The sequence below is a fragment of the Semicossyphus pulcher genome, unplaced genomic scaffold, assembly GCF_022749685.1.
Source record: "Semicossyphus pulcher isolate SPU_LCO1_2020_fin unplaced genomic scaffold, fSemPul1.0.p SCAF_5, whole genome shotgun sequence".
NCBI classification, from domain to species: domain Eukaryota; kingdom Metazoa; phylum Chordata; class Actinopteri; order Labriformes; family Labridae; genus Semicossyphus; species Semicossyphus pulcher.
This window is the reverse complement of record NW_027211726.1, coordinates 14,221,776-14,238,386: the sequence shown is the minus strand read 5'-3', so window position 1 is coordinate 14,238,386 and position 16,611 is coordinate 14,221,776. Positions and strand designations below refer to the sequence as shown.

General features: G+C 39.6%; 2 protein-coding genes across 3 annotated transcripts; both read left to right on the top strand.

Annotated features, from left to right (window-relative positions):
• Positions 1-172: 172 nt before the first annotated feature.
• Positions 173-1,408, top strand: polr2k (RNA polymerase II, I and III subunit K). 2 transcript variants are annotated; one of them, XM_069681773.1, is made up of 4 exons: positions 173-240; positions 474-542; positions 856-948; positions 1,300-1,408. In XM_069681773.1, the coding sequence occupies exons 2-4, from the start codon at positions 482-484 to the stop codon at positions 1,320-1,322; spliced, it is 177 nt and encodes a 58-aa protein (XP_069537874.1). In that variant the 5' UTR covers positions 173-240; positions 474-481; the 3' UTR covers positions 1,323-1,408. The 2 variants fall into 2 exon arrangements, with proteins under 2 accessions (XP_069537874.1, XP_069537873.1); XM_069681772.1 differs by having other exon boundaries at positions 187-262.
• A 630-nt stretch (positions 1,409-2,038) lies between these two features.
• On the top strand, positions 2,039-15,356 carry spag1a (sperm associated antigen 1a). The gene is made up of 9 exons (XM_069681908.1): positions 2,039-2,130; positions 2,963-3,571; positions 5,012-5,111; positions 6,802-6,954; positions 8,885-9,042; positions 11,991-12,132; positions 13,083-13,209; positions 13,339-13,482; positions 14,168-15,356. The coding sequence occupies exons 2-9, from the start codon at positions 3,214-3,216 to the stop codon at positions 14,171-14,173; spliced, it is 1,188 nt and encodes a 395-aa protein (XP_069538009.1). The 5' UTR covers positions 2,039-2,130; positions 2,963-3,213; the 3' UTR covers positions 14,174-15,356.
• Positions 15,357-16,611: the final 1,255 nt, after the last annotated feature.

The window sequence follows — 16,611 nt, the reverse complement described above, 5'->3', positions numbered from 1 at the left end:
TGGGTTGGAGTATGTGAAAATCAATAAATCAACCTGCAAAATACACCACAAAAACTTCTATATACAATGTTGTCTGCGTTTTTACTCTTATCTTTAATTAATACAATCTATTGTCTAAAAAATAAATAACATGTCAAATATGACGCTGATTCCGTCGACCAATCACAGACCACTTTACTCCGAGGTGGATGAGGGTGGATGTACGCATGTGCGTAGGAAGTGTGTGCTGTAAAAAGAGAGGTAAACAGCGATCAGTTACACGGTTAGATTTCTTACTTTTCATCTTTCTCTGATGTGTATCATATTCATACAATTTTTACTGCATTTTAGATTTATTAATGATATATGTGGTTCATAAAGAACGCCGGTTGTGACGATTTATGCTCATCCTGTCGGTACGACCATGCTGTTTCTGTGTTAGCATGCTATACGTTAATGATACAGTTGTGACTGAGTCAACATCTTCTCCTTAGGTTGAAAAATGGATCCGCAGAAAGATCTTCAACCGCCCAAACAGCAACCCATGATCTACATATGTGGAGGTATGTTACAGCTTTTGGTTGTGTTTCTAATAAATTCAGATAAGGCTATTATAGCCTTGCTAACAATGCTAACGTACCAGACTTGACGTTACTTTATGCACGAACACAACTCTTACTGCTGCTGTTTCACGTCTTCTACTATTGCTATAACTGCCATTACTACATCTATTTGGGGATTTTAAATTCCACCACCACCAACAAAAACCTAAGGTCAAAATAAAAAGGAAGATAAATAAAACAACATGCTGTTATCTGTGTATCAGTGTTCTTTTTAGGCTGTTTTCTACAATATTCTCTCTGTCTCTACCTGCAGAATGTCACACCGAAAATGAAATCAAGGCCCGTGATCCAATCCGATGCAGAGAGTGCGGTTACAGAATCATGTACAAGAAGAGAACAAAGAGATGTATCCTTTAATGTCTTATGTCTGTGTGTATGTGTGTTTGTAAAAAAATGGGTGACTATGAAACTTGACTAGTATTCTTTAGCATTTGAGGTTTATTCACAATCATAATCATTTGTGAATTGTAGTTGTGGAGAGGAAGCAGTAGGTTAATGTCTCAGATTTATGCCTGTAAATGTATGTAGGAGAATGTAGAAGCTCAAAGAACTAACAGCCACTAGATGATATTACGTACTAGTTGTCGTGTTGATAAAAATTCATATTTTGTGATAAGGGAAGAAAAAGTTTTTTTTGTGAATTGTATATATGAATGAACTATGAGACCTGCACATTTCCTTGACTCTTCGATTTCAGTGGTTGTTTTTGATGCTCGATGAAGAAGAGGGGAGCAGCAGTTTTGATAGTTATTGTGTGCTATTTTTGTAGTGTATGACCATGTAAATAAACAGACCACAGTCCTGGCCCCAGATTTCCATATTATTCTTAAAACTCATAATCCATGAGTCCATTAGAGACGACCCATTTTGTTTGCCCAACAATGATTTGTGGATGGAAGAAAGTTGTTGTTAATTAAAAAATGATTTTCAATTACTTTGACTCATTCCTTTTTTATACACATTATACTCTTAAGTATCTAGATGAATACACAAATAGAGACATTTTGTTTCATAAAAACTGATTTATCCATTCTAGTACATTTTCCTTTTATTCATTTTTTAATAAGCTTTCTCATTAATGGTCGATTCAAACTATTTCTCTTTTAAGGTGTGAAATGTCTCTAACAACACATTGATTTGTAAGAAAAAAACCCAATTTGGTGGTGGTGGTTTTTACACTTTGGTTTGTTCTTAGATTAGAAAAAAACAATGTTATATGTAATTTTCCTCAGCATATTTTTTTAATTTAAAACATTAAAAACTACTGCATCTCACAAAGTTGCGCTAGTGTTAGCTATTCTAGCGAGTGTCTGTAATGTAGCTTAAGTTGAGTTGTCCGGGGTAAGCAATTATACAGGGTTTTCTTTGAGCTTTTATTTTGAAAGGGAAAAACGGAAATAGTATCTGGTGTGCTGACGCTGTGAAGGTAAGAAACAGTGTAATCCTGTTTCGAAACTACGCAGTCTTGCTATTACTTTATAATTCTTCTAAATTCAGACGCAGCCACATCCCTCGGTTAAACTGTGTTGTAAGTTGCTTTCTTATACTTAAACGTAATGAAACTATGTCACTGTTTCAGAAAGTTTGCTTCGAATATGTATTTCCGTGTATGACGTGCCATATGTGTGACAATTATTTATTCGTACAAGGGGGAGTTCGTCGCTTTTAAAAAGAACCCGCATAGCTGTTTCCAATGTTTAGGCTTAGCTAGTTTAACAGGCTGCTATCTTCAATTAAATATATACCACAGTGACATTTAAAAAGTTTCAATATTCTCGTGTGATTCTCAACAATATGGCAAACAAGCTAACATTCTCCTAAAGAAAACATGACCGCATATCTCATTGCTGCGTATTTCTTTTTTCGACTAATCTAAAATATCTTTAAATCTGAAGCTGAAAAGAAATGAGGAATTTTAATCCGAATACATTTCTTCAATTTGCTTCTGGTTCTGCTCAACAAGGCCTTTTTCACAGGAATAGCACTATCTTGTCAATGTAGGAAAGGCACAGATGTTACTTACATATTTTTTTATTTTATTGTTTGCACCTGTGTTTTTCCTATTTTTACATGCCCAAATGTTTTCAGTGAAAAAAACAGCATTGAAATATTCAGTTTGTATCAAATGACAAATAGAATAAAGCACCTCTTTTTGTTTTTGAAAGTGTAAAGAGCAAATATTTGGTTATTTTACTTGATAAATTACAGGTAGACAGTGTAAAACAAAACAGAATCATATTTGTAATTGCCTGTCTTTTATATTCTTTATTTTAGTCTGCATTAAAGGGCCTTGTTTCTGGCCACTGGTTAATTCATTTTTTTCATATTCCTGTTTGTTCTTCCTGTATGATCTACCTCAGTGCAGCCCCCGGCGCCCTGTGCTTTAAAGTCTAATCTGAGGCTCTCCCTTCAGAGCTGTCCTACTGCAGCACTGCATTGCTGAGGCACTTCCCCCCTCCGTGACATCACAACTGACATCTCATCCAGGGGGCGTGTCCAGCAGAAATCCCCAACCAGGCACAGATGTAGCTGCGGCTCTGCGAGAGGGAGAGAGAGAGAGAGAGGCAGGGAGGGAGGAAGAGTTTGAACACACTGCAGAGGGAGTGCAGCTATGGGGAACGCACAAGAAAAACCCCCGGGCAGCGGAGGAGGGGGAGGCAGATCGCATCAGACCACAGCAGGGAGCGGGACAAGAAGCCGGGGTGGAAGTAGCGTGGAAAAGCCAGGGACTCAGAGAGCTTCGGAGAAGGGGGTGGCCAACGGCACTAAGAGAGAAAACAGCACTGTGGGTGGACAAGGGGAGCAGGGCAGCCCTGCAGTGGACACAAGTTACCTGGACGCCCCTGCTGGTGCCCTTCCTCCTCACTTGGGCCGCCTCAAGAATGAAGGGAACCACCTCTTTAAACATGGACAGTTTGGGGATGCCGTGGAGAAGTACACACAGGCTATTGATGGATGTGCTGAAGCAGGTGAGAGAAGATATGAACAGGTTGTTACTTATGTACAAAATTCACCCTCATGTGCGTATTTAATCCAGGGAGAATATGTAAAAAAGACAAATTAGGGCTCTTAGACATCTCTTTATCTTCCTGAGTCAGTGTCAATACAGTTGCATGGCACATGAGAGCAAACATTACAGCATATTTTTGGAAGAGTAGGACTTATTTTCTCCTTTAATGTACTAACTTTTATACTAAAGCAGAAGTTGATAAAAAAAATATTCTTTTGTTTGACCAATAGTCCCCCACAAAAGATATTCAGTTTCAGTTTCATATTTAGGAAGAGAAAATGTGTGAATTTCTGTCATTGCAAAAACTACATTTAGTTAGAATTCATACAGTCAAAACTTTAATGAGAATGTGACGCCATATTTAACAAATACTTTATTCATTCCTGTTTGGAAAATGTCTTCACATACTTCACACTCTGCTGTGCTTTCTGATGAAAGGAAGTTTTCAAAGGCAGCTTCTGAGGCGTAAAAATTTAATTCAGAAAGAATAGCAGATGCCGGGCACAGAGACAGGCAGAATGCCTCCTCTATCATCTGTGAAGTAACCCTTGTTAGGGTATCAAATACAGGTTGAGTCAGAGTGCCATTTGGCCTCATAATACACAGTGTCCCATGTCAATTTTAAATGCATTATGCTCATGGTCGTCAGGTGACATTTCAGATATGTTACCTGTACTGTTAGGTGAACTGCTTATCACAAGTTTTTAGTCTGACATCCAAAAACTACAGCTGACACAAGAGACGTCATTGGTGATTTGTGAATGCGGTGGAGTCTTGGCACCAGACAACACAGCTGACCGTAGATAGCAGTCATGTGATCGTGCATGAGGCTTTTAGGTAAGATTGAATGTCACGCTGCACCTTTAAGAGCACTCAGCCAACTTTTACTCTCAAAGCTGGCAAGAGCGATCGTTTTTCTTTTTTCTGCTGCTCCGGAGATGTGCTTTAAAAGATTAGTCCAAATGTCTGAGCAGACTTAGCAGACAGAAAGGGAAGCACCGAAAACAATGTGTGATTATCACTAACACAGAGGAGTATCTGCACTTCAGCTTTGGGCCACTGGAGCAGCGGATAATGACCGATGCTCCGCTGGTGGACATGAAACTGCAGCAGAGGTTAAACAAGAAAGGACGGTTAAGAAAGACTGCTCTAGAGGGACTGAAACTGGCACATCCATTTATCTGTCTACCATTCAACCCTTCAGCATCTCCAGACAGTCTGCACTCTGTCCTTTCCTCTTTTGTCTTGACTGGTCAAAACTAAAGCCACAAAGTACAGCAAATATTAACATGCTGTACAAGCCTTACACCTTTCTGTATACTGAGATCAAAGATGACTGGAGTGCTCTGTCAGCGTCTGGTCGTTGAGATTAAGTGTGTTGTGGTTGTTTCCCCCGCAGGCGTTGATAGTCCAGAAGACGTGTGCATTCTCTACTCCAACAGAGCGGCCTGTTACCTGAAGGATGGAAACAGCACAGACTGCATACAGGACTGCACCAAGTACGTCATAAGTGTTTTTCATGAGCTGTGTTAACATATGCAGATATGCAAACTTCCTCTCCTTGTAAAAAGGTGACATCAAAATTACCCACAATGCAACTCTACTGGTGATTCATGGAGACTAGGGTTTGTTATTCTAGCTGCTGGCCTCAGAGGTCTGAGACTAGCATTCTTCTCTCAACTGAGGCTGACTCTAGTGACATCACTTGAGGCAGTATATCAGACTTTTCATGCACTACCTTGGAGCCACAAAAGACTTGCAGTTCTACTTCCATTCAATTCACTAAATTCAAAGGGCTACAAATTTCCTCTGACATTACACTCAGGGTGGGAAGCTCAAATGCTGTTATAATGTCACACAGCTTTATTTACAGGTTACAAATCATATAAATCTAATTGTTCTGAAAAATAGTTTCAATTTTAGAGCTTCTCAGTTGATACTGAAACACAGTACGAAGTGAAAACCAGGAGGGTTCGTCTGACACCTAACCCCCGCCAGAAGTTTCAGGCATTAAAAATAACTATATAGAAATGTACAGTCTTATCGCTGATGGTCTGGTTCGCTTTTGTAGCTCATATAGAGTCATCACAATTCATTTCAGTCTGTTGCATAAGCAGTGAAAACTCCTCACAGGGGCTGTAAGTCGCAACAGCTAAAGTTAGCATTCAACAAATTCCTTGCTAACATTACTATTAGCAAGTTAACATAACCTTTGGCTAGCTAACATTACTGTTATTTAGCTAGCTAATAGTATTGTTAGCTAGCTAAATTTGCACTTTAAATCCTGAAATATTATTCAGTGGTAATGTTAGCCAGGAAGTGCTTTAGAATCAGAATCAGTTTTATTGGCCAGGTATGTACACATACAAGGAATTTGACTCTGGTTTATCTTCATTTTATATGTACAAACATTTAACATTAAATATTAAACTTAAAACTACAAGCCTACCTTAGACATTAACTATTAAACTAGTATATACATGCTTCAAGAAACAATAGCTTTTAGCTAGCTGTAGCTAATAAGATATCAAACATGTTTATAGCCTAATGTAACTCTGGAATTTCACAATCAATTGTCTTTTCAGTTGCTGATCAATGACAAAGCAGTGAAATGTTAAAAATGTGTCAAATTATCTGGAAATATTGATTTGCTAACAGCAAGATGAGCTTTGCTAGCATTACATTTACCTTTATCCTTAAATAAAGTGTTTCATTTTTCGTTAAAGTAACATTATGTATATTTTCAACTTCGCATTGGTAAGTCAAACTGGCACTCATTGTGCTGTCCACACTCAGAACTAAGAGAAAACAGTATATGCAGAGTTGATCCTGGTTTATTACTGCATGACTTTACTCACATGCCTCTTTTTAAATCAAATACTTTTTTTTTTGAAGGTTCAGTCTATTTCTTGTTTTCTATTTTTGGTGTCAGACATGAATAAGTCCGCTGTTTCATAGATCTCTTTATAATTTTAAATTTAGTTTTATTCTTATTTTTAGTTGACCTACAAACTATAAACACACTTTTTGGCTGCCGGAATTGTCTCCCTGTCTACTGCAAATACTACAAAAACACTACATGTTTTTATGAATGGAGCTCTGCGGATCAGCTCAGTGACACCTGTGCCACGGTGAGCAGCTGCAGACGGTTTGATCCTCTCTGTCTCTGCGTCTCTCTGATCCTCTTAGGGCTTTGGAGCTGCAGCCCTACTCCTTGAAGCCCCTGCTGCGCAGAGCGATGGCTTATGAGTCACTGGAGCGCTACAGGAAGGCCTACGTGGATTATAAGACCGTCCTGCAGATGGACACCGGGGTGCAGGCTGCTCATGACAGCGTCCACAGGTCAGCTGAAAAGTGCTAATCATAAGAAACTCTAAATACTTGTATCATTGATTGAGCTGATTTTTGTGTGTTCAAACTGATGTAAAATTAGTTGTTTAAACATATTCTTGATTTCGTCTGTATCTAACCTTCACTTAAGTTAATAATGAATTATTTTTGTGACATTTTGTTGGTATGTTAGATTATATTCTCTTTTTCTTGCATTTAAAAGAGTCATATACACGAATACTTAGGTAGTTTGCATCACTTACACACCTTACCCCCAGCAGGCCATGCTGTAAATTTCATATCTTTTGCTCTGTGGGTTTAAACCATACCTCTCTGTAGAATATGAATTAAACATGGATTTATAAATCTATAAATCAAGGCCTGAGAGATGATACATTTATCTCAACACTGAAAAATCTGCTTTCACTTTCTAGCTCCTCTTGGAACAAGCTGCTGTGAATCTCAGGTCTTTATTGCAGACTGGATAGAAAAAATATACGCACATATTGTGTGGCTGGAAGAAGGCAACTGCTGATAAATATCACACTGTCATGACTCTACTGGGACACTTTAATACAACAGAGCATTGTTTACATTATTTGGAACACCTTTGCTTTTCCTAATATGAAAAGTAAAGTGTCTTAATGACATTATAATCTTCGCTAATTATGTTGCACTGTTAGGGGATATGTCCTGGGTTCAAGACAAAATTTCCCACAGGGCAATTAAGCAATATCAGAGGGGACAGAGAGGGGCTGACGTTGTGCTGAATATCATCACGGCTGTGATTTGGTTGCAGATATTCACAGCCGTGATGATATTCAGGACAACATCACGACTTCGAGTGTGATACTGCTTTTATTCAACAGTTATACAAGCAGCGAATAGTCATAATCAACAACAGTTGGTACTAACCCAACTCAACTAGTTCCACAACTTAACTGAAACTGGACTCTTGTTGCCTAGCAACCCAAACATTCTCCTGCACTCTGTGTCTACAGGGAACCACCGATCAGCTACTTTGTGCAATGTACATTTATCTGTTTGTTTTAATTGATCTGCAACCAGTGAAATATCTGTCTATGTGTATATATGTCTGCTATGTTATTCAGATGTACCAGCTTGATCAATGTAGACATACACAGAAAATGGATGGTAAATGGACTGTACTTATGTAGAGCTTTTCTAGTCTTTGCGACCACTCATGTCACTACATGTCACATTCACACATTCACACACTGATTGCAAAGGCTCAAGTGGCAATCTCCAATCAGATCTGTGCCCATTCATGGTGGCAGAGTCTTGCCCAAGGACATGTGACTGTAGCAGTTGGGGATTGAACCCACAACCTTCCGAGTGAGAGACGACTGACTCTACCGCTGAGCCAGTCAGTTGTAATGTTAATGAACAGTATTCAGAACAACTGACTGAGGCGGAGTGATGTTGTGCTCTCTATCAGCACTCATGGAATGCCTTACCCAATCAGATTACTTGATCAGGACCACCTGTTGTGTTATATATTATATCTTATGGTATGGCATATCGTATCCTATCGTATCCTATTGTATCCTATCATAACATATTGTGATATTGTAAGGTAGATTTTGATTACCTTTGGTTTTAACGAGAGTTGGAGAGCAACATCTTTTACCTTCAGAAAGAAATGTGGTTTAAAAAAAACATGCTAATTTTGGGCTGACTCACTGTTGCAGGTAAAAATGGTGCATTCAATTTGAGAGAAAAATTAAATCTCTAGTGAGAGGATACCAACACCGCAACAATGTGATGAGCCTATGTGCTGTAAACCTAGAATACATGTTCCTTTTTACTACGCTTACCTCCCCCGGCGTTCCAGTGGAGCCGACAGGCCTGTGGCACTTTTCACTAACAAACCATTGTCAGTGCTCACACTTTAAGTCGTACTCTCTGTGTCTCTTACCAGGATCACCAAGATGCTCATCGAGCAGGATGGACCAGGATGGAGAGAGCAGCTTCCAGAGATCCCTGCCGTCCCTCTGTCTGTCCAGCAGAAGCACAGAGACAAACCCGTCAGTGCTGAAGTGGCTCAAGCCCGAGCCGCCAGGGCTGCACAGGAGGAAGGTCGGTGACGTCACTTCCGCTCGCCTTATTAGGAGTGTTTTGTGTCCTACAGAATTGTACACTTTAAGTACAAACACATGCTTAGGATACAGTATAACCTCCTAGTTTTTCTCTTAAACCGTTCGCATTTAAACACTCACACATTAACACACTTCCTCTTGTTCTGATATAAAGTAATCTGGCCGAATAGTTTCATGTCTTTGTAGATACATTTCTGAAATGAAACCCTTGAATAATGGAACCGTACGGCAGCAGCAGCAGCAGAAGTCGGTCAGTGGGAATCAGTGTGTCAGTGCTGAGCAGCGGTGAAGAAACTCCTGCTGAGAGATAGTGTGTGTGTCTGTGACTGAGTGTGTGTGTGTGTGTGTGTCTGGGCTGATCATCAATAATGCAGAGGAAAAGAGATCCTCACAGAGAGTATTGCTGCTGTAATGGAACAATCCAGGTCAGGTTTCTGCAGGCTGCTCGTGCTCACACAGATCAGAAAGCTCCACATGTATCATATATTCAAATATATTTACATATATATTGTTTAGTAAACAAACACTGGAACATAAACTGATTTATTTGTGTGCAATAAAGAACATTTCCATACACAGGATTCATATCTCACACGTATGAAGCGCCCGACCTGGAGAGACACACATCTACACACATGAACTGTTGGTATCACCTCAGAATAGCACACTGCTGTTGCTGGGGAAACAGATGTGAAGATGTTCGACTTGTCAGTGATTAACACGTCTTTCTCACTGGTAAAATCCTGGTTTCTCACAGCAGATGTTAAACTTTTAAATTATAAATGAGCAACTTCTGCGTTTCTGACTCTTTCTATATCCGATAATCAGCCTTTTTTTTTCACTGATGAAATGTAGACAGTGATTCTGTCTGAAACCAGGAACCAATAAGTCCTACTACTCCTAATACTACTCTGTACTAAACAGACAATGACAAGCATTCCCAAAAAAGTATATTAATCAGTTCATTCATGAGTCCTGATGTGTTGAACACAAATGTTACTCTTTTTTAACATCATATTTCCTTGCGTTTAACATATTTTTATTAAACCTACAAAGGCACATCTTAGCCAGAGTTTCGTCCCCTAACAATTTCACACCACCAGACAGACATTGAACTAAAGCAGGGGTGGCCAACCCTGCTCCTGGAGAGCTACCTTCCTGCATGTTTTAGGTTTCTCCGCACTCTAACACACCTGATTTGAATGATCTGCTTGTTATCAACCAACTGAAGCGTCTCAGGGGATTGGTAACGAGCAAAACATTCGAATCAGGTGTGTTAGAGTGCGGAGAAACCTAAAACATGCAGGAAGGTGGCCCTCCAGGAGTAGGGTTGGCCACCCTGAACTAAAGCATCCTCTATTTAAGTTCTGATTTACTCACTTTCACTTCGCTTCTGTTCAGATAACAATAGCTTAATTTGTAAACTAGACATGTAAACTTTGTTCTATGGTTTGTTTGAAATTGGAATTTATAGTAAATCTACTTACAGATCTGACTAGATATGGGCATTAATTAACACAACATTTAAGCTTGAAATGAGAAAGAGTGAGCTCTTTGTTATGCGACTCCCTCTAAGTGATATAGAAAATTGAATCATTAAAATAATGAATGTACAATCCAGGACAAATGGAGCTTAAACTCCATACTGTTGCTCTTAAAGTCGAGGTGAAATGAAAAATGTTGTTTTAATCCATTAAGATCACATCCCCGGTAATATTGTGCATCAATTTGACAATATAGGCCAAAAAAATTCGTATTCTTATATCAAAATCCGATAATTTTTTCTTCCTGTAAAACAAAATATCACGTGTGCCTACGTAAGCTAGGACCAACCAATTTCAACCAATCAATCTGCAACATTTAGCCGCAGAGCACCAAGAACGCTCGGTCAGTTAGCTAGCTACTGCGCTGTGGAGAACGTCTGTCTACGCCCACTTCTCAACGATCAAATCAAATCCCTCTGATGATATGTCCCGCCTGCATGTCCTGTTTCACTCGGAAATACGTCACGATACGGAAGCTAGATACTCTCGTTTCAGCTCGACTTTAAACTAACCCTCTTTACACTGGAAATACTTTTTGATTGGCAGTTAGCACCCTGAGGTTGTTTGCAGTATCCCGCTCTCCTGTGTAGAGTTAATGTGAGAACACATTGTTCTTTAAATAGCCACAGATGATTTAGTGCTGCTCTATCTTTAAACTGCTGCGGCTGCAGGTGTTGATATTACAAATTCTCTTAGGCTCCTAACGATTGCAAGTATCCTTGTTCTCCCATTGCCAGAAAACACTTACAGACCGGCTGCACGTGTTTCATACTGTACTGCTGTACGGCTTTATTGTTCATACACAACACCAGGAGGTATGACAATTAGTTTCTATTATATATATATTTTTTCCTTCATCTCTGTAAGAAATACTTCATGCTAAGTAAAAGGAACGATACACTTCTGAATTTAGTGTCTCAGCTACAGCAGGAATGAAAGGACTGCATGTGTTGTACTGCTTAAGCAGCATGTAGTATTGACCTCTCAGCAAGTACAAAATAACCTCGTGTACATGCACACATCAAAGTACGTTTTTGTGTCCCTCGCTGCATCTGTATCCATGAGTCTGCTCAAGTGCCTGCGTGTGTCTGAGTGTGTGTTTGCCCTTGTCATTACTTATAGTGGTTTCCTCAGCACAGCAGAGCGCTCAGTAAGCAGTTGACTCATCTCCTTCGTTCATTCAGACTGCTGCTGACAGGATGATGGATTTATTGATCAACCCTGACAAAGTGTCTCTGAACTGATTGAAAAATCTTCTTAAAAGACAAATAATATGTGCGACACATCCACTGACACTTACACTGAAGACAGGAGGTCATTTGACCACAAGTATTTTTCTTTTCGCCTGTTTCCGTATTGACTTTTTGCTTTTGTCTGCCAACAGTCAGAAAAAAAGAGGCCCGCTTCACTTCACTGAAAAGGGAAGGAAATGACCTGGTCAAGAAAGGCCACTTCCCGGAGGCTCTGGAGAAGTACAGTGAATGTCTCGCTCTCAAACCTGACGAATGTGCTGTCTACACGAACAGGTGCGTGCGAAACAAGCCCAGCGTGCAACTCGCTGTGGCTGCACACACACAGTGGGATTGCTTGATAGTTGCAAGAGGGAGATTTCAACGTGTTGAATCACCCCTGAAATCTGAAAGAAACTCTGTGTGCTTTAGAGGCACATGCAGACACTCTAGTGCAGGTACAACATGGTGTGCAAACAGTATGATTTAGGGACTAATTCATGCTGTGGACATATTGAGTTCTACACTTTTAAAAGCTTTTAAGAAGGAAAATCATAAAAATATTTCAACCAACAGTATCCACAATAAGATCATACCTCTTTAGTTTAGGATCGGATATTTTTCATATGTTTAGCGTTTCTTTATGTGGTTATAAAAACACTTACTGACACAAGGACTATCTATCCCCTCATGCTAAAATTATATGACAGTCTCCTTGAAGGACAATATACGAGGAAAAACAGCAGAGGGCACCACACGATCATTTGATGTCAGCCCCAGTCCATTACATCTGTTGACTCTGTCGGTAACATCTAATATGATCCTGCTTGTGTGAATGAGGGCAGCCACTATCAGGTTTAAAACAGACCTTATCGTTAACTTACAATCAGCTGAACATAACAACAGTTTCTGAAAACAAGTTTTGCTTTATGGCTTTGTATAAGTTGGTATCTGGATGTAGTTCCAGACTGACCTGCTGTATTCAGTAGGAAGTGGAAAGATGAACTGATGGACTTGATGGAGTTAACTTAATGCTCATTTTCTTCTGTGGTCCAAGCATAAAGAGATTGTATTAAGGTTGTATTTAATAAAGAGCATCAAAAACAGGTGAGACAGATAGATGGGATGCCCTCATACTTGTAGTTTGAAACATTCGGCATTAACAGGTTGATCTCTACAATCCATACCAGTATGTATCCGTATCCTGAGCGACAGCGCCTCCTCTCCTCTTTTCTTCACCTCTTTAGAGCCATTTGCCTCCTGAGACTGAGTCGCTTTGAAGAGGCCAAACAGGACTGCGACTCCGCGCTGCAGCTGGAGCCGAGCAACAAGAAAGCTTTCTACAGACGAGCCCTGGCTTATAAAGGTTTACAGGTGCCTCTCCGCAGCATAAGCCTTTATGTTGAAGAAGCTGGATTAGAAGGTTTTGTGCATCAATTTATTTGTAGTATTTTTCTTCCAATTAAATCTATGTGTATGTGTGCGCATCACCTCCAACTCTAGGACTACCTGTCGGCGAGCAGTGACCTCCAGGAAGTCCTCCAGCTGGACCCGAAAGTCCGGGAGGCGGAGGAGGAGCTGGAGGTGGTGACGAGCCTGCTGAGACAGAGTCTGATGGACAACAGTGCACAGTCACACAGTCCAAGGGTAAGAAAATGTTTAATGCACACACACTTAAAGCTCTTTAAGACATCATTCTTGGGGACAACGACAAAACTGGATTTGAATGTGAAAAAATATCAACTTAAAATTTTAATACTTTCGGAAAGCAAGGTTACAACCTCCCGGTTAAAATATCTGACGCAAAGATCAGTGAAAGATTACCGCTGCCACCGGGTCAGACGAGGTGCTGCTGAAACAGACTTTGTTTACATTTTCTACTGAAAAGATTCCTGGTGAGTGACATGTTTGACTGAAGAGAACACCACTTACGCCTGTACGGGAGACAGGCACAAGTAGTGTCGTGAGAAAGGGATAAGACGAACCGCTTTGTACACAGAGGTCGACAAGATCGACAAAAAAAAGTTCCTCGCTTTCCTTAAATTCTAATTCGATTAACCTCTGTTAAAGAGCCAAGGTCAACCAGTTCCTTTTTTCTTCACCAACTCTTGTTAACAGGAAACAGTTTCTGAAAATGATCATTAAACTTGTCCAATTTTTAAAACATTGAGATACAAGTAACGTGCATCAAGGATTAAAATATAGCATATTGATGATAGCACAAACGTTCTTAGCTTATTCATGTGCGTTTCAGAAAAATGATGCACTGTGCCTTTAAATGTTGCACTTCAAACTACAGGAAACCCACTAAGAGGCCGACTTTTCCCTGCAGGTTTGATGACCGTTTGTGACGCGGTCCGGACACAGACTGTAATGTAGCAGTAATGGAGCAAAAGGACTCCTAAAGCCATCAAAGCCAGTAAGTAAGACCTGTAAAAACGACAATGACTGGCATTAACTCCTGGGACAGCTCCTCAGACGACCAGCTCTGCACCATCCGCAGTGTGTGCACACCACACCATAACTCCTGAGTACACAACCTTACATAATAGGCAGCTTTATTTGAAGAGGCTAATGTCAAGGTACTCATGACCTGCTTGCACTATAAGTCGTTCACATTGTGATGTAATGTACTGTAAATACGGATTGTTGTAACAGGCTGCACAGCTCTTGTTATATGGTGGAGTAACACAGGAGAAAGTGAGAGTGTGTTACGTGTGCCTTATTGAGATTTCTACCAGAGTAAAGGATGAAAAACGCCAAGAATTAACTTATTATTTTGATTTGTTTTCAAGGTGTGTTTGGTTCACTGAGCTCATAGGACTTTAAAAGGCTCTTAAAGATCATTTATTATTTGTTGCAATCTTTATGTATTCAGATATTCAGCTTTTCCAGCTCTTTATCATTGTTTACATGTGTTTTTAATACAGCTGCTACTTATTTTAAAAAGCATACAACAACTAAAGCTTGAGACCTTGTTAAGGGCCTGTGTCCACTAACAGCGTTTTTTGTGCAGGCAGCGCCTATTTTTAATACAAAACTGGCGTTCAGTGTTTTTCAACCGAAAAAACGTCCTCTGCGCTCACTGCGCTCACTGCGCTCTCAGTTGAAAATAGTTCAACAACATCGCCACGCTTGTCACTCTCACTTCTCCCTCACTGAGCAATCAAAATCAAGAAGGGGCGGGACCTACGATATCAGCTTTGTCAACAATAGTGGCGGAGGAGAAGCCTTCCTTTCCTTTCCTTAAATAAAAGTAAATATTAAGCATACAGAGCAATTTAAAACAGACTTACCAAAGGAAGCAGAAGTGCCGCCAGACAACTTTCGTAGCCTAGCAACAGTAAACACCAGTAAGAAGTGCTGAATTTGAGGTTGTGGGCGCTGCCAGCGCAAAAAACGCTGTTAGTGGACACGGGCCCTAAATGTACGGAAGCCAAGAACGGCCATGCCTGGAATAATTTTTTGTGCATGATCTCAAAATAACAAAACTAGTTTTCTCATGATAATGTGTTAATTTATATATCTTGAGAAAGGAAAAGAGTGAAAAGATAATTTATCTCTTCAAAACCTTTTTGTTTTCTTGGGATTCTGTGATAATTATGAAGAAGTAATAAAAATTAGTATGAAATAAGTGCTCCATTTAATCAGACCTGATTGTTATGTTATGTTTCTTTATTTGAGCAGGGACAATGCACAAAGAACATTGACCTTATATAAAACAACGAGCGATATATTGCAATGGGTTTTAGCAAATTGCTATCTTCCCCCCATAGTCCCCGGGCAGGTAAGTAAAATAATAAACTAGTAGGACGACATTATGAGGGTAGGGGAGGATTCATAACTAAACAAAAAGTCAGTAGTTGTATTTGCTGCAGTCACATCATTAGAGCAAACAATCTTGTATTTTCAGTTGTGGAGATGCCATCTCTCCATGCTGGCATTGCACTCCTGATCGCTGATAAACATTATTTAATTATTTGAAACAACCGTTTGTCTTCATGTAATCGGGGATTACTAATGTCTGTATCTCAAAGCTTGATTCCTCGAGATAAAGAAATAATTAACTTGTGATTTCGAGATAAAGGCATAAAAAAGAATTGGAAGCACGGCCTTTCGTAGCTTCGGTATTATTGGGGTGTTATGACTTCACTATAATTTAAAAATCTCTCTGTTTCAGCTCAATGCTCGAGTCATTCTCATTGTTTTATCAGCTTCTAAAGTTCGTGTAACAGCTTGCTTAATCTTGTACTGTAAGACTTATTGTAGGTCTCAGGTTCAATCTTGAATGTAACCAAGATGACTGTGTGTCCTAAGGTGTGAATAGGTGTACAGTATTTATGTTGGAAAGCCTCTTCACTTTTCTTTCTGTATATTTGACTTTTCTGCTACTGGGAACCATTCAGACTACAAGGATTTTGATTTTCTTCCTCACAGCCTCCATTTAACAAAAATAATGTCATATGACACAACCAGTCCAGGCTTATAATCTGATAAAGCCTGTTGTCTGGCTTCTCCATCAATACGTTGGAGAAAAAGAGAATCTGGGATGCTGCAGGCTCAGACCTTCACCTTAAGAAAAACCATGACCATTAAGATTATTAATTCCATCTGAACACACTTTAGAAACGTTTACTCATTTGTTTTCGCAGTCAAATACAACATGAAAGTTCAAACTGGTTTAAAATTAACTTCATTAAAAAATATGTCTTCTCCGTAGTTAAAAATACTTACCTGAAATCGACTATCTTCACTAGGAGCAAAGTTACAATGATT

What these genes read in the sequence shown, in the direction of transcription:
- polr2k (XM_069681773.1), top strand. Translation starts at nt 482, where the DNA reads ATGGATCCGCAGAAAGATCTTCAACCGCCCAAACAGCAACCCATGATC. An exon ending in CATGATCTACATATGTGGAG is followed by an intron (nt 543 to 855) that starts GTATGTTACAGC and finishes CTCTACCTGCAG; the next exon opens with AATGTCACACCGAAAATGAA. An exon ending in CAAGAAGAGAACAAAGAGAT is followed by an intron (nt 949 to 1,299) that starts GTATCCTTTAAT and finishes CTTCGATTTCAG; the next exon opens with TGGTTGTTTTTGATGCTCGA.
- spag1a (XM_069681908.1), top strand. Translation starts at nt 3,214, where the DNA reads ATGGGGAACGCACAAGAAAAACCCCCGGGCAGCGGAGGAGGGGGAGGC. An exon ending in CAGGGCTGCACAGGAGGAAG is followed by an intron (nt 9,043 to 11,990) that starts GTCGGTGACGTC and finishes GTCTGCCAACAG; the next exon opens with TCAGAAAAAAAGAGGCCCGC. An exon ending in TGGCTTATAAAGGTTTACAG is followed by an intron (nt 13,210 to 13,338) that starts GTGCCTCTCCGC and finishes CTCCAACTCTAG; the next exon opens with GACTACCTGTCGGCGAGCAG.